Genomic DNA, 27,358 nt, shown 5'->3' with positions numbered 1-27,358 from the left:
AAGCAAAGATCCAACGAAAATACACATACATTTATTTGTAAGATAGATCGATAGATAGATAGAAGTCAGAAATTATAGGATATATTATGTTTATTCAACACCACTGACCCGACAGTTAGAGAATGGGGAATATGATTTTTTTTCTTCTCAACATCAATTGTAATTTGCATAATATTTAACATGTCTATTTGAAAACATGGGTTTAAAGACTGGAATAATAAAAAAAATCGGATTTCAGGCTGCCTCATCAGGTTCAATCAACTTGTATTTTTTAAATGATTTAACAATACTTGACATCATGTGCCACTTCTGTTATTATTTTTGAAAAAGAATATTACAAGTTCCACTGAAAACAACAATAGGTTTGATCAACGTTTTTTTTTTTTTTTACTCGGAACACGGGCAGATTCTCAGGGGCATCAAATCACTAAATACATGGCAGGGAGTCCGTGAGTCTGATACTATATATGGCTAATGGCCACTAAAACCTCCCAAAACGCTTACGCTGAAATTCTGGAGGCAGACTGGAACGTTGACTTGTGAATTAGTTCGATATTATTATTATTATTATTATTGTCGAAATGTGACAAATAGAATGCCAAACTCGGCTTAAAGGTCATGAGTGCTCCCATATAAAGTGTTCTTAAGAATATTACTTCCTAATAATTTCTGTTTGATCCTGGCTTTCCGTCAGCAGAAAATGTCTACTCGCCATAGAATGTAAAAGTGGCACAAGTGCCAAAGTGCCAATTGACGCCCTAATACAGTATTTCAGTGAAAGAGGCCCATTACTGTACATTGCAGCATTGTAAGCGCACAATTCAGACCAGACTCTTACGAGTAGCCTATTGGCAGGCCTTTTCTAAATGACAGGTCCAAAAACGGCTTCAATCAGATGCTTTAATGCGGGATTTAATTCTATCCTGGACATTTATGATTCGAATAATTCACATTTCTTGAGAAAAAAAAAAAAATATATATATATATATATATATATATATATATATTGGAGGGAGAGATGGTGTCTTTTCCCCCGTCACATTAGCGAGGTTATGGAGTGTGTTGGCTGCGAAAGCAGCACAGGATGCAGGTTGGAGTTTGTTTAAAATGTGCGCTAATGACGCGCATTAATCTTACCTTGTAGGTTGGGTGCCATGGATCCCTCGGGGAAAATTCCGTCCTTCATATACACTAAGAGCTCCTCCCCTGCGTCAATGTCCCGGACAGCTTTATAATAAATCTGAGGAGGGAGAGAAAGAAAGAGAGAGAGAGAGAGAGAGAGAGAGAGAGAGAGACTTTAACTTAAGGTCAAGATGGAATTAATAAGACTGGACCCCATATTTTTATTAGGCTATCGCAATTTAAGGAAGGGCCTACATCTGAAATTGCTAATTTTAGCATGGTTGTTATTAGGAAAATAAAACACCATGCATGTCTAAAATAATATACATTTTCCAGGCTGCAGCGGATTAATGGAAACATATTTTGGCCGCAATATTTCATTTATTTGTAGGCAACCAATTAAAAGCAGGGCCGTCAGTTGTTATTTTATTTTTTTTGATACCACACAATAGTTTGTTTTAGTCTACATTTAGGCTACTCAAAGTTTATAAAATAAACAAAACGAATAGAAAAAATATATATAATTTGTTTCCCTTTCTATGCACGTTAGCCTACTTAAAAATGGTCTGCGTTCTTTCACAAAGAATAAGGCCTAATCAAACATTTAAAAAAAAAAAACGCAGAAGAAATCCAGACGATACAAATGATGCTGTAATGAGTCTAAACAGTCAGAAAGAAAAGTGGTGAGCAAAACGAAAATAAACATCAAACAGCTCAGCTGCTGTGGTGCGTTTTTTTTTCTTCATTCACAGCTGCAACAAACCGGGGTCGGGTCTTTACACAACTATTCATTTGATTGAGGTACATTAACTTGTGTGATCGGGCATAAATTACTGCTGAATTATGAGTTTTTTGCTAGAAGTAAAGACAAGGAAAAACTAAGGAAACAGGAATAACGGCAATATTCGAGGCCATTCAGAGCCGAGGCCTTATCAAGTCTCTATTTCACATTTAGAAAATCCGTGAACCAAGCTAAACCTACACATACAGGCTAGTCTGAAATATATTAAACTGGGTCACAATAAACGTGTATAAATTTCGAATTAAATATAGCACAGCCTCATGCATCCCAATAAACCACAGCGCAACCACTTCAAGCTGCATGCAGCTAAACTGTGATCTCCGATCCGAACACATGGGGGCGCTCTGCACCAACCGAACGAAGTCATCACAACGAGGAAGGCAGAGCACGCACACACACACGCGCGCGCACACACACACACACACACACACACACACACACACACACACACACACACACACACACAAACACACACACACAAACAGTCTAACACAGAGTAGCGAAGCTAACTTCCAAGACTTAGTGCTCTTAGGACGAGACAAGGAGCAAAGGCCTAAAATCAATCAAAATAAGCTATCACGTCTTATTATTAGGCTATTATTATTATTATTATTATTTATTATTATTATTATTATTGTTTTTAATAATTATTATAATTTGTATTACAACAATTAGGCTACACACAGCGGCTGCGGTAGCCTCTCTACGTTGTTTCAACCTGACCTTTCTTTTCTCCGTGAGATGAAATAGTTGAGAAAGTTGCGCGGCGCTGCGGAGAGCCTCCAGCTGCAGTAGTACTTCAGTCCCGGTGGAGTTGGCGACACAACCCATAGTAGGTCTACCGGAGAGGGAGCGGGGCGATAGACTGGACAAGGCCGGGGAGAGGAGGTCGCGGAGCGGCCAGGCGCGCTGCAGACGGTCGGTGATCGCTCCCTTTGGCTGGATGAAGCCCGACGCTCCTTTGCTGGGCTACTCTCTAATCTAGTCAGTGAGCGCGTCTTTGATGATGATGAGTCTCTCTCTCTCTCTTTCTCTCTCTCTTTCTGAGTCTCTCTCTCTCTCATTAGTGATTCCCTATTGCCCCTCGGTGCTCTCTCGGTTACCCGTCGGCCACTCCTCCTCGTCTTATCTCCAGCCAAAAGGATTGAGGGATCTGCGGCGGAGACCCCTCCCCGCATCTCCGATCCCAGCCACCGCTTTGGCCGCTTGATAAATCTATTATTGATGTAAATAATGGATAAAGCAGCCTGACAGACTTGCACTCTCTCTATCGGTCACTCTATCACTCTCATATGCACGGGAAAAATGCATGCGCGCGCTCACGAGCAGCTAAGCACAGAAAATGTATCAACAGGCTTTTTGCGGATTAAAGTTATTTAAATTAATGGCATTTAATGCAGGAACATTATTTCGTTCACTTTCTTTCAGTCTGGCCTAAACATAACGGCACTAGGAGTAATTCTTTAAAACTCTGTCAAGTCAAGTCGGATTTATCTGGGGTTAGAATAGTAATTTAAACTAGGATCTTTAAAGATGATATTTTACTTGTGAAAGATGAAAATGTCTCTGTTTTATGCATTCGTCATCAAACAACAAATGTAATTAATTTTAGTTCTTTCATTTATTCAATATTAATATCATTATTTGATTTTTTTTCAATAATTTGATTTATTTGTAGAGGGGGGAAACAAAAACAAAAAAAGTTCAACACCGGAGACACGGAAATGTTCACTGAAGAAAAACACTTGAACGAATTCTAGAGGAAGAACCACTTCGCAATATCCTATAATTCCACAATCTGTAGCCTATAGGCTCTCTCTCTCTCTCTCTCTATATATATATATATATATATATATATATATATATATATATATATATGATATATCTTGCGTTATTTTAAATCTTTTAAAATAGCTTCATTTGTGATATTATTAATGACACACCTTCCACATTATTATTACTACAGGATTATAGATTAGAAGATAATTAGCAAATATTACACATTTTTTTCTTTTTAATGAATACAGCCAGTTGATACATGTGGCAATTTTAATTAATGAATTAATATTTATAGTGTCGGCATTTAGAATCTTAGTATCTTTGTTTGTGTGTGTGTGTGTTCTACAGTAAGGCCTTCACACTCAGACCTGTCTTGACCTCTTCCCATCTCTGTCCAGTTTTTAAGGCCTCATCAATCAATGCCAGCCATAGGGTCCGCAATAATCCCCCACTGTGTGGCCTCACACTCACAAACACACAAACACACACACACACACACACACACACACACACACACACACACACACACACACACACACACACACACACACACACACACACTAGTGTCTATGTATTGATGGATCCATTCCGGGGTAGAAGGGCAGATCAAACAGTATGGAAAGGCTCCAAAACACAAAAGATGAAGGACTGACAAGAAGGTGAACAAGGTTCATCTTCTCTTTAAAACCTATCAACTACACCCCCACACACACACACACACACACACACACACACACACACACACACACACACACACACACACACACACACACACACACTCTCTCACACTCTCACACACACACACACACACACACACACACATACACACACGCTACACCGCATTACACACATACACACACACACACACACACACACACACACACACACACACACACACACACACACACACACACACACACACACACACACACATATCTTAAAATCCAGCAGCACTTCTATAGAAACTGTGTCCAGAGTCCATTTGTTTGCATCTGATGTGGAAATAAATATATAAAATAATACAAAATTATTGCATGACCATAAATATCTAAATGATGCATTATCTTGCACATATTGGTTCATCTTACATCATTAATGACAAACAAATAAAGAAATAAATCATACACTTGCTTTTTAAAAGGTTACAGCCTGCATTTGAATTTGCCCCATGTGCACATATTTCAATAAACTCATGCATTGTGCATGCTGACACAAAAAAAGAAAAGAAAATCACTGAATAGTCTGCTAAATTATACATTTTAGCACTGAGTGGCTGTGTATATGTGCGTGTGTGCGTGTGTGTGTGTGTGTGTGTGTGTGTGGTAGTAAATAAATCATAGGGTCATACCTATGAGCCACTACACCAAGCAACTGGTCAGACAAACAAAAGCAAAGCCGTTCGCTAAGTACAAACAACAGCAAAACACATCAAAAAACAGTTATGCACGTGGCCTCTCTGGGTCTGATAATTCTCCACAATTTTCGCCGGTGCCCTGATTCTTTCTTTGACATTGTGTGGCAGTGGCAGGGGGCACTGATGTGAAAATCTTAAAAGGATTAAGCGGGTTGGTGTTGCCAGCCAATTGGTGCTTGTCAATCTCGGAGGCCCCTGTGTGTTCCCTCTCTCACTTGGTCCAAGCCCCCTTTCTCTCTACCGGTCAGGCTTAATGTCTGAAGCTTAAATGGACACACTAGCCTGTCCCCTCGGTGTGACAGAGTGACAGGTGGCAGATCAAGACATGAGGACAGAGAAGGAGACAAAGACAGTGAGGAACAGGCGGCTAGAGACCGAGACAGGAGGGGGAAAGAGCCATGTAGGCAGGGATTAGGAAACAAATAAGAGTGGAGTGACAGGAATGTGGAAACACACAGGCAAGTCATATGGATGTATTTGGCTACTGCCATCATATTTTCTTGGTTTGTTTCTTTGTCTTTGTTTTGAGCTGACAAGTTTTTATTCTCATTACTCTTTTGGATGCATTTTCTACGTATATCTCAGTACATGTGAGTTCTCATAATAGTCCAAACTGCACTGAGAGTGAAATGTGTGTCAAGTAATGGCAGAGTAACACTGCTGGTATTTCATTTACAGAAACTGGGACAACAGTCAGCAAAGCAGAAAGAACAGCCTCTGAAGGATAAAGAGAAACAGAAATATGCATATATGTTACAGCAGTAAGTTGTGGCACACACATTGAATGGGGTTGGGGTTAGGGCCTAGTTAAGCAGTTGGGGTTTTATGGGCACTGGGTGGGCATCTTTCCAAAAGTATCCAGTGCCTTACCCAGGTTTCTTCAGAGAGAGAGAGAGAGAGAGAGAGAGAGAGAGAGAGAGAGAGAGAGAGAGAGAGAGAGAGAGCTGATGGGATATAAGAAGCGAAGAGAGAAAGAAACTACTGCTTCCACAGAAGAAGGCCGTGCCTTGGATAATGGGTATTATGGGACTCAGGAGTGTCAGGCTATTTTTCAGCCTCTTTACATGGGTCATTTCCTAACAGCACTGGCAACTGGCCCGGCCATTGACACACAATAGAGCCATTCCTTGGTCATTAACAGCGCACACATTTTGCTACCACAATGGTAAACACACACATACTGTAAGTGTGCAAGCAGAGATTCACACAGATCAAGCCAGTTAGCAGATGGGGAAACAATTGCAGCTAATCCCCCTTGCCTCTTGCAGACAATATGGTGCTGTTTCTTTCATATCTGGACCACAGATCCAACCAGGACATCTCTGTCATGTCAATTACCTGGTCTCCGGTGAGGTGACAGGCGGCGAGGTTCTGCTCCTCAAATGACGGGGCAGAGCGGACGTATTTGAGCCAGCTGTTGCTGGTGGCATCCGGGCCTGTATCCAGCGCAAACTTGATGTTGCCCATGTTGTCCACCACCTGTTGGAGAGCAATAGGTTAGATATTATAAAACGTGACACTTATTTTATTTATTTTTTTCAACTGAAAACATGCTATCGACAACTTCCACTTAGAATATTTCCATATATTACATTTTCCAGAGGTTCTGGGCGGTTAAAAATACAACATTTTAAAAGTGCACATCAGGTTATAGAAAAGCTGTGCCAGGAGTTTGATGTCAGTCAACTTTAAGACACACAGAGGCAACATGTCAGTGGGTGTTAGGGGCACCTAACCTTGTCAATCCCAACAACAAGAAGAGGAAAGAGGGAAAGGAGGAGAAAGGAGGAGGGAGTAGACAAAATGTGGCTTCTTTCACTTGTCTAAAGACTTTCTCTGGCACATATTGATCACCCTTTGAAACCTCTACGCCCCCCTGAGACTCCAAGAGCGGGTTTCGTGTTACCCGCTTTCACAGAGAATGAAGGAGGATGGAGGTAGAGGTGAAGGAGGAAGAGGAGGAGAGGGGCTTATTGTGGAGCAAAACGTGAGGGGAAAACCAGGACGGAGTAACACTGCTTCATGTATGCGTATAAGAATGGGACGTCATTCTTCCCAAAATTGTAAATTATGACATATTTTAAATGATAGGGAATGAAAACAGACATTACAGTAAACGATTAGCGCATTAATGAACAGCAGAGACTGCAAAAGAGGCCGCATATGTTTTAAAGGCCAGAAATGTTGCTTTCTACTCTTGGCTCCTTTGAGTGTATTTGTGTATGTGTGTGTGTGTGTGTGTGTGTGTTTGTGTGTGTGTGTGTGTGTGTGTGCGTGGTTCTGTGAATCTGGGGGCGGCTCAGCAGAAACCCTTAAGCCCACCCTCAGCACCAAGCTGGGGGTGAAGCTCCGATTTCGCCCCAGCGCTGCATGTGATACTGAGCCTGTGTGAATCCTCTGGGGAGAACTGGCCTGAGAAAGAGCAACTCCTCTAATTACAACTCCCAATCAGCCTGGCCTGAGTTCAGCGCTGACCTCTAGCTTGACTCGCTGCGCTCCTAATTACAGTCAAATGTCTGCCGAAGGAAATCGAGGTGTGATGGAGAAGAACCAACAAACCATCTGACGTTTTTAGATGTGCAAAGTTCGTGAACTTCTCTAACTGGCTGCTTTTCTAAAAGGCATGTTCGTGTTTTTTTCCCAGCTCGTAAAGTGTGAATGGTCATGTTCTTGTTGTCTGGGTGAGCGCGTGCAGAAGGTGTATTTTTGTGGGTGGGGTGCAGGTGCCAAGTTTGGTGAGTAAATATGTAAAGGGTCTGGTTGGAGGTGTAGAAGAACTGCCATGCGCCTGTTTTTACAAATACGGCAACCGTTTCAGGAAAATGCATGTGTGCTTAGTTGTGTTAACAGCTTGAGGTAAAAGTAATGTTTTTACTTTTGAGCCAAGGTGTGAGTTTACCCTCCTCACTAAATGCGACTGCTTTAGAATAACAATGCCTGTTAATGCCTTGGCTAAAAATAATCAAAACCGTAACCTATGTTTTAAAATCCTGTTCCTGTTATGTATTTTCTGTAATTCACACTGAGATCCTCAGAAGCAAATAATGTGATAATGTCCACTGGAAAAGCTCGTAAATAAAAACTGAATCGTAGCCATTCCTCACTCTCCACATCTACAGCTACTGCCTCTTCTGCTTTCAGTTTACAACTTAAACACCGGCGCTTGATCGAGTCCAGGCCTTTACTTTATGTGTGAAAACAGTCACTGAAAACTAACCAGGCGTACCCCCACCTACTACTCCACCCAATATCTTTTCTGCAGGCGGTGGAGTCAGAGTGCACTTGTCACGGCATTGCCGAGGAGCTGCGACAGGTATCGTACATGTTTCATGAACACATGGAGAAAAGCTGAAATCCCGATGGAGTCAAATTGGGATTGTTTCTTCTTTTTTTTTTTGTTGGAATAGGTGTGGGAAGGGAAGTGGGGACCACACGACTCTGCACAGACTGACACACACATGTATGAATACTGCCATGCCTACGTATTGGGCGTAGTAGTATTCATACACGCACGTTTTGGTTCCCCCCTTCTTCTATATACACACACACAAGGGTCTGATCACAGGCCTAATGAGCTGCAGACCTGTGTGTGTTGTGCGTTTTTGAATGTGCCTGTGTGTGTGTGTGTGTGTGTGTGTGTGTGTGTGTGTGTGTTGTCTTGGAGGCCTGCTAACACCCTGTCTCCGGGAGGAAGCCTGATTTATAAGGCTTCAAATGAGGTGCAACAGAGAAGGGGAACCAGAACAAGCCCACGGCTGATTGTTTGTTTATTTACCTTTCTTTTTTATTTTACCCCCTCCCTACGTCACGGTGGGTGGGGGGAGGAGGCCCCCGGGTGGAAATCATCAGCTACACGTGTGCAAGGATTTCAACAAAACAAAGCGAATCAGGCATCTCAAAGTTTCCCCCTAAAGTTCTCTCTCCTCCATTCAGGTCAGAGGCAAAAGAAAAAGTGACACTAAAAAAATGTTCTATAACAACTAACATCTTGCACTGACACAATCTCATTCTGATGATTTGGGCAGATCAATGGTTTACTTTGCTGCAATCTTAGAATGCGGCAAAATTGCTAAAAATATGTTTAATAGGGAAATTTAAACAAACCCACCGGGTTAGCTAAACTTATTTGGAAGCAGAATGAAGGTGAACAGTAAAGTTACACACACAAACTGCCCAATGTAAACATCCATTACATTTTCTGGTTCAACTTTGACCCACGGAACTAGAGATGTGAGCGCACACAGTTTCCTTTTGCAGTGAGGGATTATTGTCAACATTTAAGGGGTGTTCACTTTTGGTTTTACCTCCAAATGAAGTGGTTTAGATAATGTTTGCTTGTTGAAAATCTCTGATAATTGGATTGCTCGTGTTTCTTGCCACGTCACTGTGATGTAGTGGTTTCGCCAGGTTTCTAGATCTCTGCGAGTACAATGTTATTATAACTGATACAAATGATGGCAAAACCCATGAAACGAAGATCAAAGTTGTGATAGCCTAATTGAAGATAATTATCATTTTAGGCCAATGGAGAGAAGAAAACAGTCACCATTATCCTGTTTTTCATACTTTAATTCACTTCTGATTTACCAAAAACATATTTTAAACATTTCCAATTCAAAGCTTGACCTATGGTTTTATTTGATTAAACAGCATCAGAAAATGACTCACATGACAGCGTGCGCACACGCACACGCACACGCACACGCACACACACACACACACACACACACACACACACACACACACACACACACGTGCACAAAGACACAATGAGACTTCAGTGAAAGAAGCGGCTCTGAGTGGACAGGATTCAGAGCAAACTCCACAGGAAGCTCTGATAAGAGCACGACACTTATATTGCTCCTCACAACACAAAGGGGAACCTTTGACAGCTAGGAACCTTTAATGGATGTCTCGGCATGCCCTCTCCTCCGCCAGTTACATCTGACGGATGTGTGTGGCGTGCAGGGCTGAATTAGTAGAGGAAAGTTGCTTGTACGGGTAGACGTTGGTGACAAGGTACATATTATTTTCTGTTTGACGGAGGGCAGAAAATGGAAATGGCAGCTCGGAGCACAGTGGTGATTGTGATGTGAGATGGAGATAGAAGCAGACTTACAGCATGTGAGACATAACTGCTGGGTTATTGTGTGTCTCTAAGGGAATATTTTTATGAAGTGTGATCTTAGTGCTTTGTTTGTTTTCAATGTGTAAACACACCCTAGTTTGCATGTATTTGTGTATGTGCCTGTGAGAGTTTCTAAACTGTAGCGAAAAGTAGCAACTTTATTCTGACTTCTAAAATAGACAAAGGTTCGATTGTTATGTTTTACATGCTCAGTGGATTGAGAATTCAGTGATCAGTAGTGATCAGTAATATGCTTTTGCCTTTTGCACATCAGAGGGTATCACGACGAGCAACAATGGCCTTCCATCTATGCGAAAGTCAAACAAACATGTCTATTTTGGATTCAGGTAGTCAAGTGATAATCACACAATGACACATTGTTTTACAACAACAGTTTGCTGAAAGATTTCTCTAACAGTTTGCTGAAAGATTTCTCTGCATTGGAGGTTTTCCGCCTGTGGAAAACAGGAAAGCAGAACTGTGAACATGTAAAGAGAAGGCTGACCCTCCCCTGGTTCACCTACTCATGTCCTGGGGAAGTGGTCGACAAATGAAAAAAAGGTTGTTTCGTACAGAAAAAGCAAAGACAGCAAGGGACAGATTGCCTGTCAATGCGGATCTTGCTTGTAGAGAAAATATAGAGAAAGACAAGCAGAGAAAAAGACAAAGAGGGGGACACATGTACTTCTCCGTAAAGCAGCTAGGGGGCAGCCTGGAATGAAATCGCTCCAGGTAAAGGAGCAGAAGTGGAAATTAAACTTCCCTCTCTTCTCTGCAGCTGTACACATGTACACATACAAAAACACAACATAAAAATGGTAGTCTGAATAAGAATTACATACACACACGCACACACTGTTTTAACCCGACGAGAGGGCCAGTCATGGAAACAGCAGTGACAGTGACAGATTGAGTGGCTGTGAAGTGGGCTGTGGAGCTGGTTGTTAGAGGTGTTGCAAATTAATGTGCAGGACGACTAACAAGAAATAAAGAAGTGTGTGTGAGAGTGGGTATCCTTTCTGGAAAAGGGTCTGTTTCCAGTTGGGAGGTCCCTTAACATGCATATGTGCGCGCGAGCGCACACACACACACACACACACACACACACACACACACACACACACACACACACACACACACACACACACACACACAGGGGGACTAATAAAGCAGCTGACAGAGTACAGATCCCCATAGCCTCCAATGTGTTTTTGCACTTTCACGTGTGTGTGTGTGTGTGTGTGTGTGTGTGTGTGTGTGTGTGTGTGTGTGTGTGTGTGTGTGGGTGTGTGGTGGGTGTGTGTGTGTGTGTGTGTGTGTGTGCCTGTGCCTGTGCCTGTGTGTGATGGATGGGGGCCTGCAGAGATGACCCTACCCTGTCACATCAGTCAACAGTCTAAATGAGTGTGTCTGTCCACATTTGTGTGTGTGTGTGTGTGTGTGTGTGTGTGTGTGTGTGGAGGTGAGAGGTGGACAGGCACACAAGGGGTCCTGTCAGTAAACCCTCTCATAGAGCAGGAAGGAAAATGATGGAGAATAATAGACTAAAAGAAAAAGAGTGAAAGAGAATATTCATATTTTATCCTAACTTCAGCGTGGGGAAGATGATTTAGGGAGACAGTGAAACCCAAAAGGACAAAGAGTAAGATGAATACCCTGGTGATAGTATCTTACTCTTATTATTCATCATGCATGTTAGTAAACCTGGCAGGAGGGTGTTTGTGGATGTAAGTACATGCACAAAAGAAGGCAGAGGTGTAGGAGAAAACTATGAGCTAAAATAAAGCTTGTGAAATGATGTTCAGAAATAAAAAATCAAAAGCCTGTGAGCAAACCTGTGAACAAATTTGAGAAATTCAAGTTTGTGCATGTGTAGAAAATGTCTTGTCAAATTTGTTCACAAATCTATATATTTTTTTTTTTTTTTACAGATTTACAAAATATGATGTCCATTCAGAGGCATTGCAATTATTTTGGTACATTGTTTCAAAAACTCAAAATCTTTCTGACCCTTATATGAGCAAGCACGTTACACTCACGTTGTTTCACAATGTCAAAACATTGATGTGGGCAATTATACAACATAACAGATGCAGGAGAGTTGATATATTCCTTGATAAGGCTTCAGTTCATTTCAGTTAATTCAAAATCATATTTAAATCATATGAAATATGAGTGTAACATTTATCAATTCAGGGGAAATTGCTCTTTTCAGCACTGCTCTGATGGTGAAGTTGGCAGTACTTGTCAAGCATGACTCACTCATTTTCCTAATCCAAATTTTCCCTGCCATGAGAGTCCTTCTCTTGATACTGAAAATGTTCTTTCTCCTCTCTTTGTGTCACCACCACAGCATCTCCCCATTCCTGGCTTTTCATGCATGTTGTGAAAGGACACCAAACCAGCCGCACACTATAGTACCAAAAATAACTGTCAAATGTAGAAGCCAAGCATTTTTTTGTTCAGCTACATTTGTAAATTCAAATTACATTTAAATAATATCCAAATATGTTCTTCAAACTACGTAAATGTGAGAAAACAGTATACATGTCAAGAGTTTTAGGCCATCGGATCGTGCTGACATGCGGCTTTTATTAAGACACATATAATTTAAATTAAACCATTTGTATAATTAAATCACAGATTTAGCTGTCACTCACACATCATTGAATTAAAATGAAAGATTAAAATTATCTTTTAGGGAAACTAAGTTTTGTCCAAATAAAGAGAATCAGTAGCAGAGCCAAAGTGTTTCATCAGGAGGAGCCATACTGTGAGTATAGATTGGGCCTTTAAAACTAAAGTGTTTATGTGTGTGTGTGTGTGTGTGTGTGTGTGTGTGTGTGTGTGTGTAAGGCCAATTACTGATGCTGGTAATAGTACACCTGTGTAGCCATGTCTGGCAGTCTAATGACAGCTAAAGAGGAAACAGGCTGTAAATCCACCTCTCACACACATACATACACACACACACACACACACACACACACACACACACACACACACACACACACACACACCTTTTATCGAGAGCCCTTGTGTTGAAAATCACGTATTTATTGTTTGTCTCTGTCAAAGGCACAAGTGAATACTACTGTACAAACTATATGTGTCTGTACCATGTGTGAGCGTTAGTTGTATCACTAGTAATATGTATGCAAGGTGTTGGAGTGTGTGTTTGCAGTGTGAGTGGATTTGTGGTGTGTGTGAAGGTGAGTGAAGGCGTGTTAAATGTGACCCATTTTATCTGGGCTGGGCAGCCATCGACATAATTAAAAACCAGGCAGGCAGGCCGGGGAGGGCCTGGGGCCTTGTAAAAGCCATCTGGGTTGTAGTGTGTGTGTGTGTGTGTGTGTGTGTGTGTGTGTGTCTACATGCATTGTGAGTGTCAGAATGTGGCCCTGCTCACTAATGACCCAACTTGCTTCTCTTAAATCAGCGTCTCTACAGTCGCCATCACACAGCGATCATTTGTGGTGAGTGTGCATGAGCCACGCTGAAAAGTTCCAGTGTGTATCTCCCACACTCGAAAAACATTGTAGAGTCAAATCTCATTTTGTCTGAGTTTGACCCACCAAATTTTTTCCCAAACAGTTCCCATGCAGGTGGGGGAAATGAAGCTATGTGGTGATTTATGATGATGATTTCATTCAATTTGGTAGACATTGAATACATTTTGACTTATTATTCTGTTAAGTTACCCAGCAGTTATGATGTGTGTCATTTTTCTTTGCATTATCATATTGTCAGTAGCTACATACATTTCCCACTCTTTGCTACTCTTTTTTCCAGCAGGAGGAAGCCATACATACAGCTTTTTTAAATTGGGGTTGCTAATTCGTCTGATTGATACAGTAGAGAAGCTTTTTATGTAACCAGTGATTATGCATTTGTATTTATAAATTACATATATATTTACACTGTGTGATTTTTAACATCACACCACCCTGTCCACCGCCGCACCCCTGCAGCTCATCTGAATGAGCAGGTTGCCATGTGCTGGGTTGCCAGGTTAGGGTAACTTTAAACAGGAAGTGTGCACACTTTAAAAGAAGAGAGGCAGTGGGTTTTCAGGCTGGACCTTGTTAATGAAATGGCTTTGTGTTATTTACAGCCCCTTGTTAAAAGGATAAGTGTGTGTAACAGTGTCTGTGTGTTCAGGCATGTGTAAATGCACATGCTTGTGTATGTCATCTCATGTGTTGTGTGCGTGCGTATGTGCATGACGTTTTGCCTGTGTACATGTGTGTTTTTTATATATGTGGGATGTGTTTAGTGTACAAGTGTACATGTGTGTGTGCACAGAGGTTACCATCATGCTATGTCTGTTTTACTGTTGGACAGCCTTTTACAGGCCGGGCTTTATGATATGTATTTAGGGCAATTAGTGAGCAGATATATTGGCTCATTATAGTGAAGCAGGTGCAGGGTAATGGGGAAATATATGAACAGTACATCAGGGTCACATACTCTGTCTGTGGTGTTTGAAGGCTAACAGCTAGACTTATGTGTGTGACAAACAGGAGCACACACATTGAACTCAGTAAGAGCCAGACTGAGGAAACATTTTCTCATTCTGGTCTCTGTCAAAGAAATCATACGATCAATGAAGAACATTTATCACATGCTAAAGTAATTGTTAACAGGCTCAAGATGAGAACAAAGTGAGAAAACTAGTTGGATATTAACTGAGAGGGAGGCAGAGTTAGTAAAGTATGTGTTTACTGGCTGGAAGGAACGCATAGTGAGCAAAGTGGTTGTTTATTGGCTACAGGGACTAATGTTTGATAGTGCCGCCGGGCTTGTCTCGAGTAGAGTCCACAAACAGACACACATAAACCTACAAACACAGAAGTCAAAGTCTCACAAAGTCCTTTATATGTAAGAAAAAGTGGATTTTCAAATGTAAGAATATAATGCATATCAGCAATCATAGCTCTATCTCAAATAGTGGATATCATATGGGAATATAAAATAAAACTTCCTGAGCTCAATCAAAGCAAGTAAATTAATCAAGTCTAATGCATCCATGCCAAGAATAATGGCAAATAATAATAAGGCGAGGAAGCTTGCATTCAACACTGACACAACTTGACCTCCACTCTATCGACTGGCATCGGAAGTGAAACACAAAATGGGACAATTCCTGGAACTGTGCAAACACAAATAGGGAAGTGCTGCTTGGTACAAATTTATAGAGCGTGTAACACCATCAATTATTTATTAACACCCGAATAAAGGAATACTTCCTTCAACAACATTTGCTTTTGTAATACAATGGAGAATGATGAACGGAGAGAGAAGCAGAGAATGAGACACAAAAACGCAAAAAACTATTCATTTACAATCATATTTCTAGTGATCTAAAGCAGACAACAGGGGTTTCCAATACGAACAGAAAGATCATTTTTCCCTCTGCATGTCAGTTCCTGCTCAGTATCAAATCAACGTTGGCCTCAACATTTGTCCCATCAACCACCTCGTTCCTTGAATCTCAGAGAAGGACACTGACACAAAACAGGAGATGTCATGTCTGTCTCCAACAATCTTCTTTAAATTTCATTTTTTCGGTAGAATGTCATTTGGTTCCTGCATTGTAGAACGTTGCAACGTCCTTGTGTGCTATGAGATCAATGAGTTGGCAGGACAGCAGAGAGCTGAGACGAGATGAAACGTACACAACACACAACCAGCAAGAGAGTGATAGACACTCACACATTCCTCTTTTGTCTTTTCGTCTTCCTCTGTCTTTCTCACATCATCATCACCCGTAATCCACCTGGACTTTTGCAGGAGGTTTGAATTTGAGAGCTCAAATTTCCAAAAAATGCATTGTGAAGTAAAGTGGTGCCGGAAAAAAGCAGCAGCTGGCCAGGACAGCATGTGGCAGAACCCCTGTGTGGCTGCAGGCCTGGGACTTATTGGAACCATCTGAGCAGAAATCTTCATTTACTCTAACAACCAAACTTCACTTTATCCTCCCACCTCCTCTCTTCTCCTCCTCTGCCTTACCTACAGCGAGGAACCAGGCTTTACTCAGTCTGATGACCCAAAATGAAACATTTACTCCAGAATCAAACAATTTGACAAAGAGACATGAACTTGAAATAGCTCACTAAAAAAAAGCCTCATCATTATAAGGTGACACCCTTATTTCGTACCCTTTAGATATATTTTTCATGTTGGTCACATTATTAACAAAATAATTAAAGTTAATTTGTGGTAAATAAAGTAAACACATCAAACCAGAGCCTTCTGGTCTTTTTATATTTTGAGATATGAAAATGTGACAGCGCAGTTCTTGACCTCGTAATACTGTAGATGACTCTGTTTGATGAGCCTTGTTTTAAAGTGTAGTAAAGTGGGATAACTGTGCTGGGCTGACTATCTCTAGCAGACAAACTGTAGATGGACAGAAACTTGCTAGCCAAGCAAAAAAAATTAAACCTACAAACAACCGTAATACAACCCTACAAAAGGGCTCCCTCCATTTAAAAACTAAATCTGCTGCTGTGAATACATTTATCACATTGCGTATAATGAAAACCCAACCCAAGTCCAGAGAAAAAACACAGTGCCATATAAAAGGCCAACTGATAACACACAAAACCCAAAAGAAAAGACATGAAAGACATGGATATGAGAGATGTAAAGAGAAAGCCTTATCCTTAAAATGTAAATATAAAATAAATATAGAGTGTGGTCTAGACCTACTCTATTTGTAAAGTGTCTCGAGATAACTCTTGTTATGATTTGATACTATAAATAAAATTGAATTGAATTGAATTAAATAGTCCCCCTTTAATTTTTTTTGTAAAAGAGGAAAGTGAAGAGAAAAAAGTGAAACACATTCTAACTCTTGACTACTTTGCCAGGTGGATGTGTGGAGAGGTGCTCTGCCCAGAAGGATTAGCTGTAGCCATACAGGCATACGTGATGCTCTGAGACGTGTTACTCTCCTCGAACAGGATTAGAGGAATATCTGGCTATTCTCATCTCTACCAAAGGATAATTTAATGTGTGTGTCCTCATCTGTGCTCTGTGTGTGGCCACTGAATATAGGTCTGCCTATCTGAGTGTGCCTCAGTCCAACACTAGCCTCTACGTCTGTCTGCACACATGTAGGGCCTGGCCCGGCCCTCCTCTGCTCTACCAGGGGCTGAGACTAGCCAGGACAGAAGGGCCAATAAAGCTTACTCTTTGAGTGTTGGGCCTTCTGGCGAGAAGCAGAGGAAAAGACCTATTTCACTGTTGTGTAAACCATTGTTTCATTTCCACACTTCTCTCTCCCTCTTTCTGCTCTGATATTTCACAGGGTTTTTGGCACCCGTTCAAGTGTGAACACAATACAGCTATTGAGATCATGGCTCGCACCTCCTGGCCTGAGCCTGGCTCAGCGCTAGTTTAAGAGCTCGCAGCTACCACCTCATGCTCAAACCGCTAACTACTTCTTCCTTTTCTTTCTTTCTTATTGTTTTAAGTCAGGATGCTGAACAGACAGACTCACCACACACCCGTGCCCCCATCCCCCATCTCGTCATCTTAAGCCTTCACCCTAACTCTTGCTCTGGAGGGCCCCAATGTGCAGGTAATGGATCCTGCTTGACCACCTCCACCCAGAGGCCCATATATCCAACTTTTAATTAAGAACGCTCATCCCCTCTCCTGGGAGAGAGGGGAATGGTAGAATAGGCTGGGGGTAGCAGTGTGTGAGTGTATCATATGTGTTGCAGAAGAGCCCTGCAGCCATCTGGTTTGTGTTAGACACAATATTAAGAGTGTGTCAGTGGCCCAGACCTGGCTGATGGCTATCAATCTGCCTTTTAATGTATGACGGGATATATGGAGGCATGGAAGGATATGGGCCCCCCTCAGAGAAGCTAATGGCTAAACGGGCGCATTAAGGTGATTGAGGCCCATGGTTGTGATGGGGCCCATAGTGGAGCTGCACAAGAAGGCTTGAGAGCCTTCCTATCTCCTATGGCCTTGAAGCTATTGGAAACTGTAGGGCAGCCGTTTTTGGGATGGATGAGTGAAGTGTAGTGCTAAAACAACAGGAAATCATCAGGAAAACTTACAAATAGTGCTAAAACGATTAAACAATTATATTGATTAATCGCTTATGTGATTTTGTCAGGCAAAACAGGCCATTTGAAAACACACCCTTCGACTTTGGGTTAGTGTAAATAGCATTTGTTACAATTTTGTAGACTAAATTATTAATAAAAATAGATTAATCAATGATTGATATAATTAGTAGTTGCTCAACAGGCAAATCAAAAGTAATCAGCAATCACACATGACGATAAGATGCGTGTGCTTTTAATTTGTGGGAAAGAAAAAAGGGTAGGGGACGAAGAGAGGCAGTAGGGACAGAGAGAGATAAATGAGGAGGAGGAGCAGCTGTTGACACAAGCCTTCTCCCCTGTCAGATAAGAGATAACTAGGCTGCCAGTGTTTAGACACACCATTAGTAGTGTCATCAATCACACACACACACACACACACACACACACACACACACACACACACACACACACACACACACACACACACACACACACACACACACACACACACACACACACACAGTAAGGAGATGGAGGAGGATTACTGGGGGTGACATAACATATTGCTCTATTAAAGCTTCAAGCATGTCAGACTACATCCTTTTCTTTACAGCTCATCAAACACACACACACACACACACACACACACACACACACACACACACACACACACACACACACACACACACACACACACACACACTGTAGGTGCTGGTGAGCATTCAATCCCATTCATCTGCACTGCACAGCACAGCCAACCAGCATTAGCGACTTAGCATATCACTGTGGCATAAGAACAGAGGCAGCAGTCTATCATCAAACTGAGCTGAAGAGCTGCAGATTGATGCACATAAGAGTTAGTTTTTTTTTCTTCTAACTCTCCTTTTTGTGCTCTTGTGTTTCAGAGTTAAGTCATAGTTATGAGATATGCCAAAGCTGCAGAGGGTAAACACTCTTAATGGACATACAGTACATGTGTGCATGGACTGTGGGGTGTGTGCATGCATATTCAAATGTAGTGTGTAGTTACATATTATTCATTATATATTATTCATTTCAGTGATATCAGAGCTAACACATGCAGTCATAGTTAAATGTACAACATTGGGCTAGGTACAGGGGGGTCATGAAGGACAGAGAGGGGGCGCAATTCCAACTTTAACTCCCACCTGGAAACGTGTCATTAAAGCTCAAACGGCCCACGGCATCCAAGTCGCCATTAAAGTCACACTAGGAAATAACAATGGCTTTCAAACTATCCTTTGACTAATAATGCTGTCACTACAAGTTACTTGTGGCTTTGCAAAGACCAAAAAAACTTTTTAGAGTGGTCCTGGGCTCCCCATGGTCACATTAAAAGCTAAGGCATAATTTGGCCATTCAACTCTTGGAGAATGCTTCCCTCAAGGAACACAATCAAGCATAATTGGCCAATCAACATTGGGAACAAACACAACGATATACCTCACACAGTGAGGCTGTTGAATACAGTCATGTGGACAAGACGTCAAACACAAAAATGAGGAGGAAAAGGACACAGTACGGTATTACGGTTATTCTCTTGAGAATATACATTGTGCTGTTTAAAGGTTGGCTGATTGAAAATGTGATGCAGTGTATTTTGTATTTAACAGCAGGGAGATGTTCAGGTATATGTACAGTGGAGGGATCATAGAACGAAGGAAGAACTTTTTATTGCTACTCATTCACATGCTGGATTCACATGCTAACACACTTCCCCCATTATATTTTGATTTAAAGGTCTTCATATTTCTGAACATAGAAATGACAGGTGTGGAACTTATTTTGACATGTATATGAAGAGCCCTTTTGTTTGTGCTGATGTAAACACTGTTTAACAGTATCAGATAATAACTTTAGATGTAGTCTTGCATTTGTATTCAAGAACTTTGTTATCAATTTTAAAATGAAAACAGATTCCAATATGTTTTAAGTTTTGATGGTGAGGTGCTACTTATTTAATTTCTGCTTGAATCTACTTACAGTTTATTAGAAGATGATAATGTTTCCACTTTCCAAATTTGAGTTTCATGATCAGTTGAGGAATCAACTCCATTATTGTCTTTTTTCTTTTCTTTTTAAAGGAGTCCCTGAAAAGTTGTACATTTGGAGATGTAAAGCTTTTATCCTACAACAGGAAAATGAATAAACTGATGCCAGAAATAGGCGTTGATCTATGAGGCTGTTTAAGTATGATCAATAACACAGAGGACACTTAAGGTGCAGCGTGTCATCGCTCAGCACTTAGACGTCATTATCTATTATTGACTAACTATCGATCAGTTCAGCCAAAAAGAGTCAATACAACCATAGCAGACTTAATTTGATAGACTTTGTAAAGTAAATAGAAAGCATTTTATTTGCTTACATGAAAGAACTGGGTTAACTCATTCTGAATGTAGAAAAACATTTCCTTCAGCCCGAACAACGGTTTGTCTTTTCTAACACTTTGCATTTGTTTTGGCAATATTTCAGTACTTGAAAGCACCACATTAAACTGAACAAAATTGAATTAATTTATGTACAACTTCTGTGTATGTATGTATGTATGTATGTATGTATATACGTATGTATACTGTATGTATGTGTGTGTGTGTGTGTGTGTGTGTGTGTGTGTGTGTGTGTACAGTATATCTCTATCAATGTGGGCTTGAGCTTGTTAGTTGTACTAATTACTCCAAACAGCAAAATTGATCTTTTTAGCTTGAGGGGCGTATTCACTATGACCTCCCCATGTGCTGGAGCTCACTGGTCCTTGGGGGTATTTAGGAAGTAAACATGTTGACTGCACCTCGACCCCCCACCCCCCACCCCACCCCCATACCACCATCCATTTACTTCCCCACACGTGCAATTAACGAGCCACTAGCTAATTTGGGGTTGGTGCATATATGTAAATGAAAAGCAAACAAAAGGAGTGGGTGATGGATGACAAGAAAGGGGGCTTGGGACGGGTCCATGTGGGACACTTAGCACCGCGACACTAATTAAAAAGCCATAGCACTTAGAGTACTGAGGTAACTCATTAGCCACAACCTGCTTCCGAGCCACACAGCATACTGAGTGCTAATGCTAAGAAAGCCACATAGAGAAAGAGAGAGAAAGAAAAAAAACAGTAAGAGAATGATGGACGTGGGCATTGTGCTAGACTGAGGTGTCCATGTGGGCATATAAGCCCTGCCAAATTAGCTTGGTTGCATTAGCCCTCCTGTGCCATTACCCATTAGTTTGGTGCAGGGGGTAGCAAGCTGAAGAAAGGTTACCATAAGCATGGCAATTAGAGCTATAATAGGATAAACAACAACCTGGCCGATGGAGGGAGTGAAGCAGAACACAGTGTAGGGAATGATTACAGAGGCCGAGTGCGTTGAGGTGGGTGACTTTAGCTTTATTGATCTTTGGCACTGCAGTAAAGGGAGCTGAGAGTGGCACCCACTGAGCCTGCATGGCTTCTCTACTCAGTGGAGACAATGCCAGCAGTGTCCACATTTATACACCAGCACAAACAGATGTGCACAGGCTCTTATTCTCTCAAACCTGCAAGCACACACACATGCACACCGTACATGTATGTGATTTGTGTGTGTACAGTATGGAACGTAGCCTTCTCTCCACTAGTGGCTGTGACCGTGGTATTTCTCCTCTGGCGATTAATTTCATCTCGGTATGAATCGTCAACGGTCTTTCCCCTGCTGTTCTTTATAAAACACAGCCATCTCCAAACATTTAATTCTTCATTCAACAACAAACCTCCAGAAATACCATTTTCATAGAGGAGGACCATGGAGGAGGAGAAATAAACAGGAAGGAGAAACAAGTGCTGTGGGATCAATGGTGCAAAAAATTGTTTTTATCGAATGCTGCGTGGCTCACATTTCCTGCAGACACAGATAAGAGAATAGGAGTGAGCAGACACAGCTGTGTATTTGTGTATGTTTGTGTGTGGTTGGTTGGGTGAGAGAAAGAGAGTGGCGAGAAAATAAATGAGATTATTGATGTTACAAGTCAAATATAATTGCTGAGATTTGAGCAAAGAGGAGGGGAGAGTAGGCTGATGGGCTCGCTGATCCGTGTAACACTTCATTTGGAAGAAAGGCCAACAAGTCACAGAATTTGGATTGTGACCTCGGGTGTGTGCATATGTGTTAGTGTGTGATACTGTGGGGGAATGAGATCGCTTAGCTTTAAAACTGAGTTGTTAACTTTTAAACTTTAGTTCCGAGAAACACAAACACACAGACACATCTCTGGCCTGCATGTCATAATCCCAAAACAATATATCAGAGACACAGTCTGTCAGATGTAATATGTTCTGACGTTTGTCTGTAGATGTACTCTTGATTTGTCCCTCTCGGGTCGGACTTATTGGAAAGTCCCTCCATATAAAATTCTCAGAGGCCTGAAAGCATGCATGCTTTATCTCCCCTTTGCATCACATTTTAATCAAAGAAGAGCTGAATGATAACTTAGGTATGTCTATATAGAGTCTCAAACGGGTACAGGATCTGCATATGTGATGAAAAAATCTTGTTACAGAGCGTGGGAACGCAGGAAATCCAATCTGATTGGAGTTTCAAGAAGACTTGTCATTGGAGGAGTCATTTCAGGTTAATTTCTTGATCAGGTAGAGTAACATACGCTTCCTAGTATGCTAAATTACATAAACCTTTTAATCCAGAGTTGCCAGCAGAATCCTCATTACATCAAATACAATTCATCATGCCTTTCCACTTAGAGATTGAAAATTGATTGATTTACATGAGATGAAAAGGCTACAGCAACTTTAGCTGAAGATAGATAAATAAATGGATGAATGGATATGTGTGTGTATTTGAATATATGTGTGTTTTGGATAGCATATAATGAAAAGTCCCAAAGAGAGATGTTCAGAAATTGTATGAAATTAGAGATCATCTGCAAGGCCAAATGGACATCTGGCCTGTGTGTGTGTGTGTGTGTGTGTGTGTGTGTGTGTGTGTGTGTGTGTGTGTGTGTGTGTGTGTGTGTGTGTGTGTGTGTGTGTGTGTGTGTGTGTGTGTGTGTGTGCCCACTCACAAAGACACATTCAGAGGCCTTATGGCTCCGGAGAGGTTTGGGCTTCATGATGGAGTCAGAAATCTCATCTCATTCACAAAGCAAACATTCCAACTTTTCAACACTTTCCACTAATTCTGCTCATTTCCAGCGTACATCATCTTCGTAAGTAAACAGTTGCTCTCTTCTTGAGGAAAATCTCAAATCCTGACTTATCCCTCTTAAAAGGTAACATTTTCCAGCTCAGGGGCCAAGATGGCCCTCTGGCTCGATCATTATTTAAATGTCAAATGTCAGCATCAACTTCAGGACAATTTTTTTTTTTAAAAGAGGGATGTGTTTGTGGCAACAGAATAAGGTTAGAAAGAGACATGTGAGAGAACGAGAGCTGTGCCTGACAGCTCAACACCGTAGTTCAACCTGACGCAAGCGGGCCTGAGCTGTCCATTCACACAAAGGAAATAATACTGTACAGTAAATGTAACAAAGCAATGTTGTAGCTGCACTGTAGAGCCCATTTTGAAAGAGAAGCAAACTACAACACAGCCACAAATTATATTATAATTCATTTATGAAAGCAGATTATAGTTTAAAGTCCCTTTTAAGGTGATTTTTAGGTCTGTCCTAATGACACTAAAGATCCTGACCCCTTAAGTGCCCAGCAAGCCTTCCGCTTCCTACACCAATGTACTGCTACAGGACTTGTGTGTCTGTCAACGAGCGTTTGGGTGAATTTGTGTGTCTGTGTGTCATCGTGCCCCCCCCCACCCCACCCCGCGTATCTCTCCATGGAGCACATCCTGTTCATCCCCAGTTAAAGCAGGCCAATTTGCAATAGGATCCCAAAGGTAGTCAAGTCCCCTTGCCAAGTCTCTCATATTTTCAAGCTGACCGTTTTATGGCAAGATCTGTAAAATAAGCCCTCCACCTTGGCTTTGGGTTCACGCCACCTCCATAAATACTGATCTTATGACTACTGGGTATAAGGGTTAGGCCAGATTGAAGAGAAAGGTAGCTGTCAGAGAACATCTTCAAGCCAAATTGTTTTCTTAGGTTTCTTGCATCATTCATCACAAACTTTAATTCCTGCTTTACTTCCAAAATTCACAGCACACTTTTCAAAAATACAAGACTTTTACAATTATGTTTAGTTGTATGGCAGCAATCATTTTATGGATTTAAGTGTATGATTTTAAACTTGGCAGATATGTATTACCTCATACTGCCTCTCTTCTAACTCCCCACCCATCTCTCACTCCACGCGCTTAAGAGTGTTTGTGTGTGTATGTGTGTGTGTGTGTGTATTCAGATGCAGGTTAAGAATGTATCTAATGACTCCAGCGCTGCCCTATCAATCAACGGCCTTATGTGGATAGTGAAAATCAATGGCTCCACACAGAGCTACCCAAGGTCCCCCACACTTCCTTTGTCATAAACACTCAATACGTCAATGAGCAGAAACTACAACACATTTCAGTCAGGACGCTATTGGCGAGCGTGGTGGGTGTAAATCTTTTTGGTGTTTTCTGATGATTGTGAACTTCTCCATTTCAAAGCAGCATTGTGTTGTGTCAAAGATCACCTATTCAAGTCTGCAACTGTAGTCTTTCTTTCATTGATAATTCATTCATCGGTTATCTTTGTTCCCCTCAGCCTCTCATATTTTGTTCGCATGATGTTTCTTTGATACATTCAGTTTCTTTCTCTTTTTCCTGCATTTCTCCCTCACTTTCTAGCCTTCCAGCTCTTAACTCTTCTCTCTGGGCGCTTATTGACATTTCCCTGCTAACCTTCTCTTTTACGCTCACCTTAGTCTTAGCTGCCTTATCAGATGTGCAGACGGTTTGGAGTTTCATTCCACCTCACTCCCTACTCTCCTCCTTTCCTCTGGGTTATTCATTCTTCCTTCCTGTGCTCTGAAAGTCAAGCTTGCCTTTATAAAACCCCTGCGGCCTTATCTGGGAGACCCCGCGACCCCGCAGTCATTGCAGCAGCCCACGAGAGAGAATGGAGACCACAGCTCCCTCGGGAGGAGGACAATGGCACCAAGGTGTGTGCTTGTGTGCGTTTGTGTGTGTGAGTTCAGTGCCATTAGAGCAGTCTATTTACTGCCAAACTGTCTAAACACTTGTGATAACATACAGTGGTGCAGCAGTAGACTACAGTACTCCAGGGACAGTGCTGATGCTGCTCAACATGGAGTGAAACTAAAACCTCAGGCTACAACTAACAACTATTTTCATTATTGATATATCCATTGATTATTTATTGATTTGTTTATAAAATGCCACAGGTTCCCAGAGTCCGAAACTAATGATCCAAAACTCAAAGAAATGTAATTTACAATGATACAAAACATGTTGGCATTTTTGCTCGATAAATAACTTTATGATTACTCAATCATTATATTGACCAGAGGAGCTGCATGGATTTCCAATCAACATCAACACCTTAATAACTTGCTCTGATATTACAGACAATCTCTAAAGAGATTTTGATCATTTGTCAAAGAGCCAATGAAATGCAGGGATAATGTGCAATGGAATCTCGCATTTCCTCCCCATGGCATTTGTATGTGTGCACGCTTGTGTTTGTTTGTGCACGTGTGGGGTCTTTGTCACAGTCTCTGCAGGTGCATAGGCACATATCCTATATTCATATCCTTATTCTATTCTGGCCAAGAGAGCTCCCCAAGGTGAGCCCCCACACACACACACGCACACGCACATATTTTGATTAATGGAGAGAACAATGGAGAAAATACGCATGGAAGAGCAGGAAAGAAACCAACACCAGAGGGAATATATAGGAACTAGAATGATATGAATGGGTATTGAAAATACAATGAAGCCCCAAGCTCTACAGGAACAGAAAAGCATAACGCATTATAAGAATTGAAACTTTACACAAAATCTATGTAATTTAAGTCAATTTTGGACTAAAATGGTCTGTGCTGTGGCCGGGTTGGTTCAGTGGGTCGAGCAGGCGCACATATACTGAGAGGCTTATGCCTCAACGCAGAGGTCCAGGGTTTGAATCTGACCTGTGACAATTTCCCCCTCTCTCTCCCCTTTCTCACCTAGCTGTCCTGTCAAAATAAAGGCGAAAAGCCCAAAAAAAGTATCTTAAAAAAACAAAAGTGGTCTGTGCTAAAATGTCCACATATATGACTATTTAAGGTCATACATTCCAAAATGGTGAGATGGGTAGAGATATACAGACAGGGCCTGGCTGGTGCTGCTGAGTGTATTTATAGGTATTATCATCCAGTCTGTAATGCTGGCATTACACCCTGAAGGCATACTATTAGGTTACTGTGGGGGAATGACATCACATCAAAACGAGAAGGACAGATGATCAAGACATTACGGTTGCTCCCAAAACTTTACTTCAATTGCCCTTTTTGGAACAAAACTTCAGATCTGATGTCAGATCCTTTTTGAAAACAAAATTTGGGAAACAGTTATGAGCTCACTGTTACCAGTATCTTCACAGCTACCTACAGTTTTTTTTTTTTTTTTTGACAAGCTGTTTACAGAGTGTATATACCTGCTGTTTTTTTACCCAGTAAAGAGCGGGGCCACATCTGTGATAATGGGTAAACCATCTCTTATTGAGGGACACGCCAATTCTCTGATCACGTCGTATTTTATCCTGAAAAAGGAGAAATAAGTTCAATGACATTGAGTCACGACTTGAAATGCAACACGGCTCAAAGTTTCTACTACACTGACAACGCAGCAAATAGAGAGCACCACAGGACTTTATTTGAAAAAAAGGACAAAGTGCTAATGCACTGTGAACGTGAATACAATGTGAGGCATCAGGAGAACATTTGTCATAAGAAGTTGCTATTTACAGTAGACTGCAGCACTAACAAAATGCATTTATGCAACCACAAGTCTCCTATCTATGGCCTGATAACATGGATAATAAAGACACAGAGAAAGAAAGAAAGAAATAAAGAAATAAAGAAAGATAGAAAGAAA

The 27,358-nt window shown here is 41.3% G+C and overlaps 1 protein-coding gene across 11 annotated transcripts in view; it reads right to left on the bottom strand.

Annotated features, from left to right (window-relative positions):
- prdm16 (PR domain containing 16) overlaps window positions 1-27,358 on the bottom strand; it is a 182,290-nt gene that overhangs the window by 19,606 nt on the left and 135,326 nt on the right. For 10 of the 11 annotated variants that reach the window (XM_039800077.1, XM_039800080.1, XM_039800072.1 and 7 more), the window contains 2 exons: window positions 6,456-6,596; window positions 1,138-1,240 (listed from right to left, as the gene is read on the bottom strand). In XM_039800077.1, coding sequence (XP_039656011.1) covers window positions 1,138-1,240; window positions 6,456-6,596 — 244 coding nt within the window. Of the gene's footprint in view, window positions 1-1,137; window positions 1,241-2,647; window positions 3,113-6,455; window positions 6,597-27,358 lie in introns of those variants that run through there. The other variant, XM_039800082.1, reaches the window with a different exon arrangement.

Source organism: Perca fluviatilis, chromosome 5 (genome assembly GCF_010015445.1).
Source record: "Perca fluviatilis chromosome 5, GENO_Pfluv_1.0, whole genome shotgun sequence".
NCBI classification, from domain to species: Eukaryota; Metazoa; Chordata; class Actinopteri; order Perciformes; family Percidae; genus Perca; species Perca fluviatilis.
This window is presented reverse-complemented; position numbering and strand designations above follow the sequence as displayed.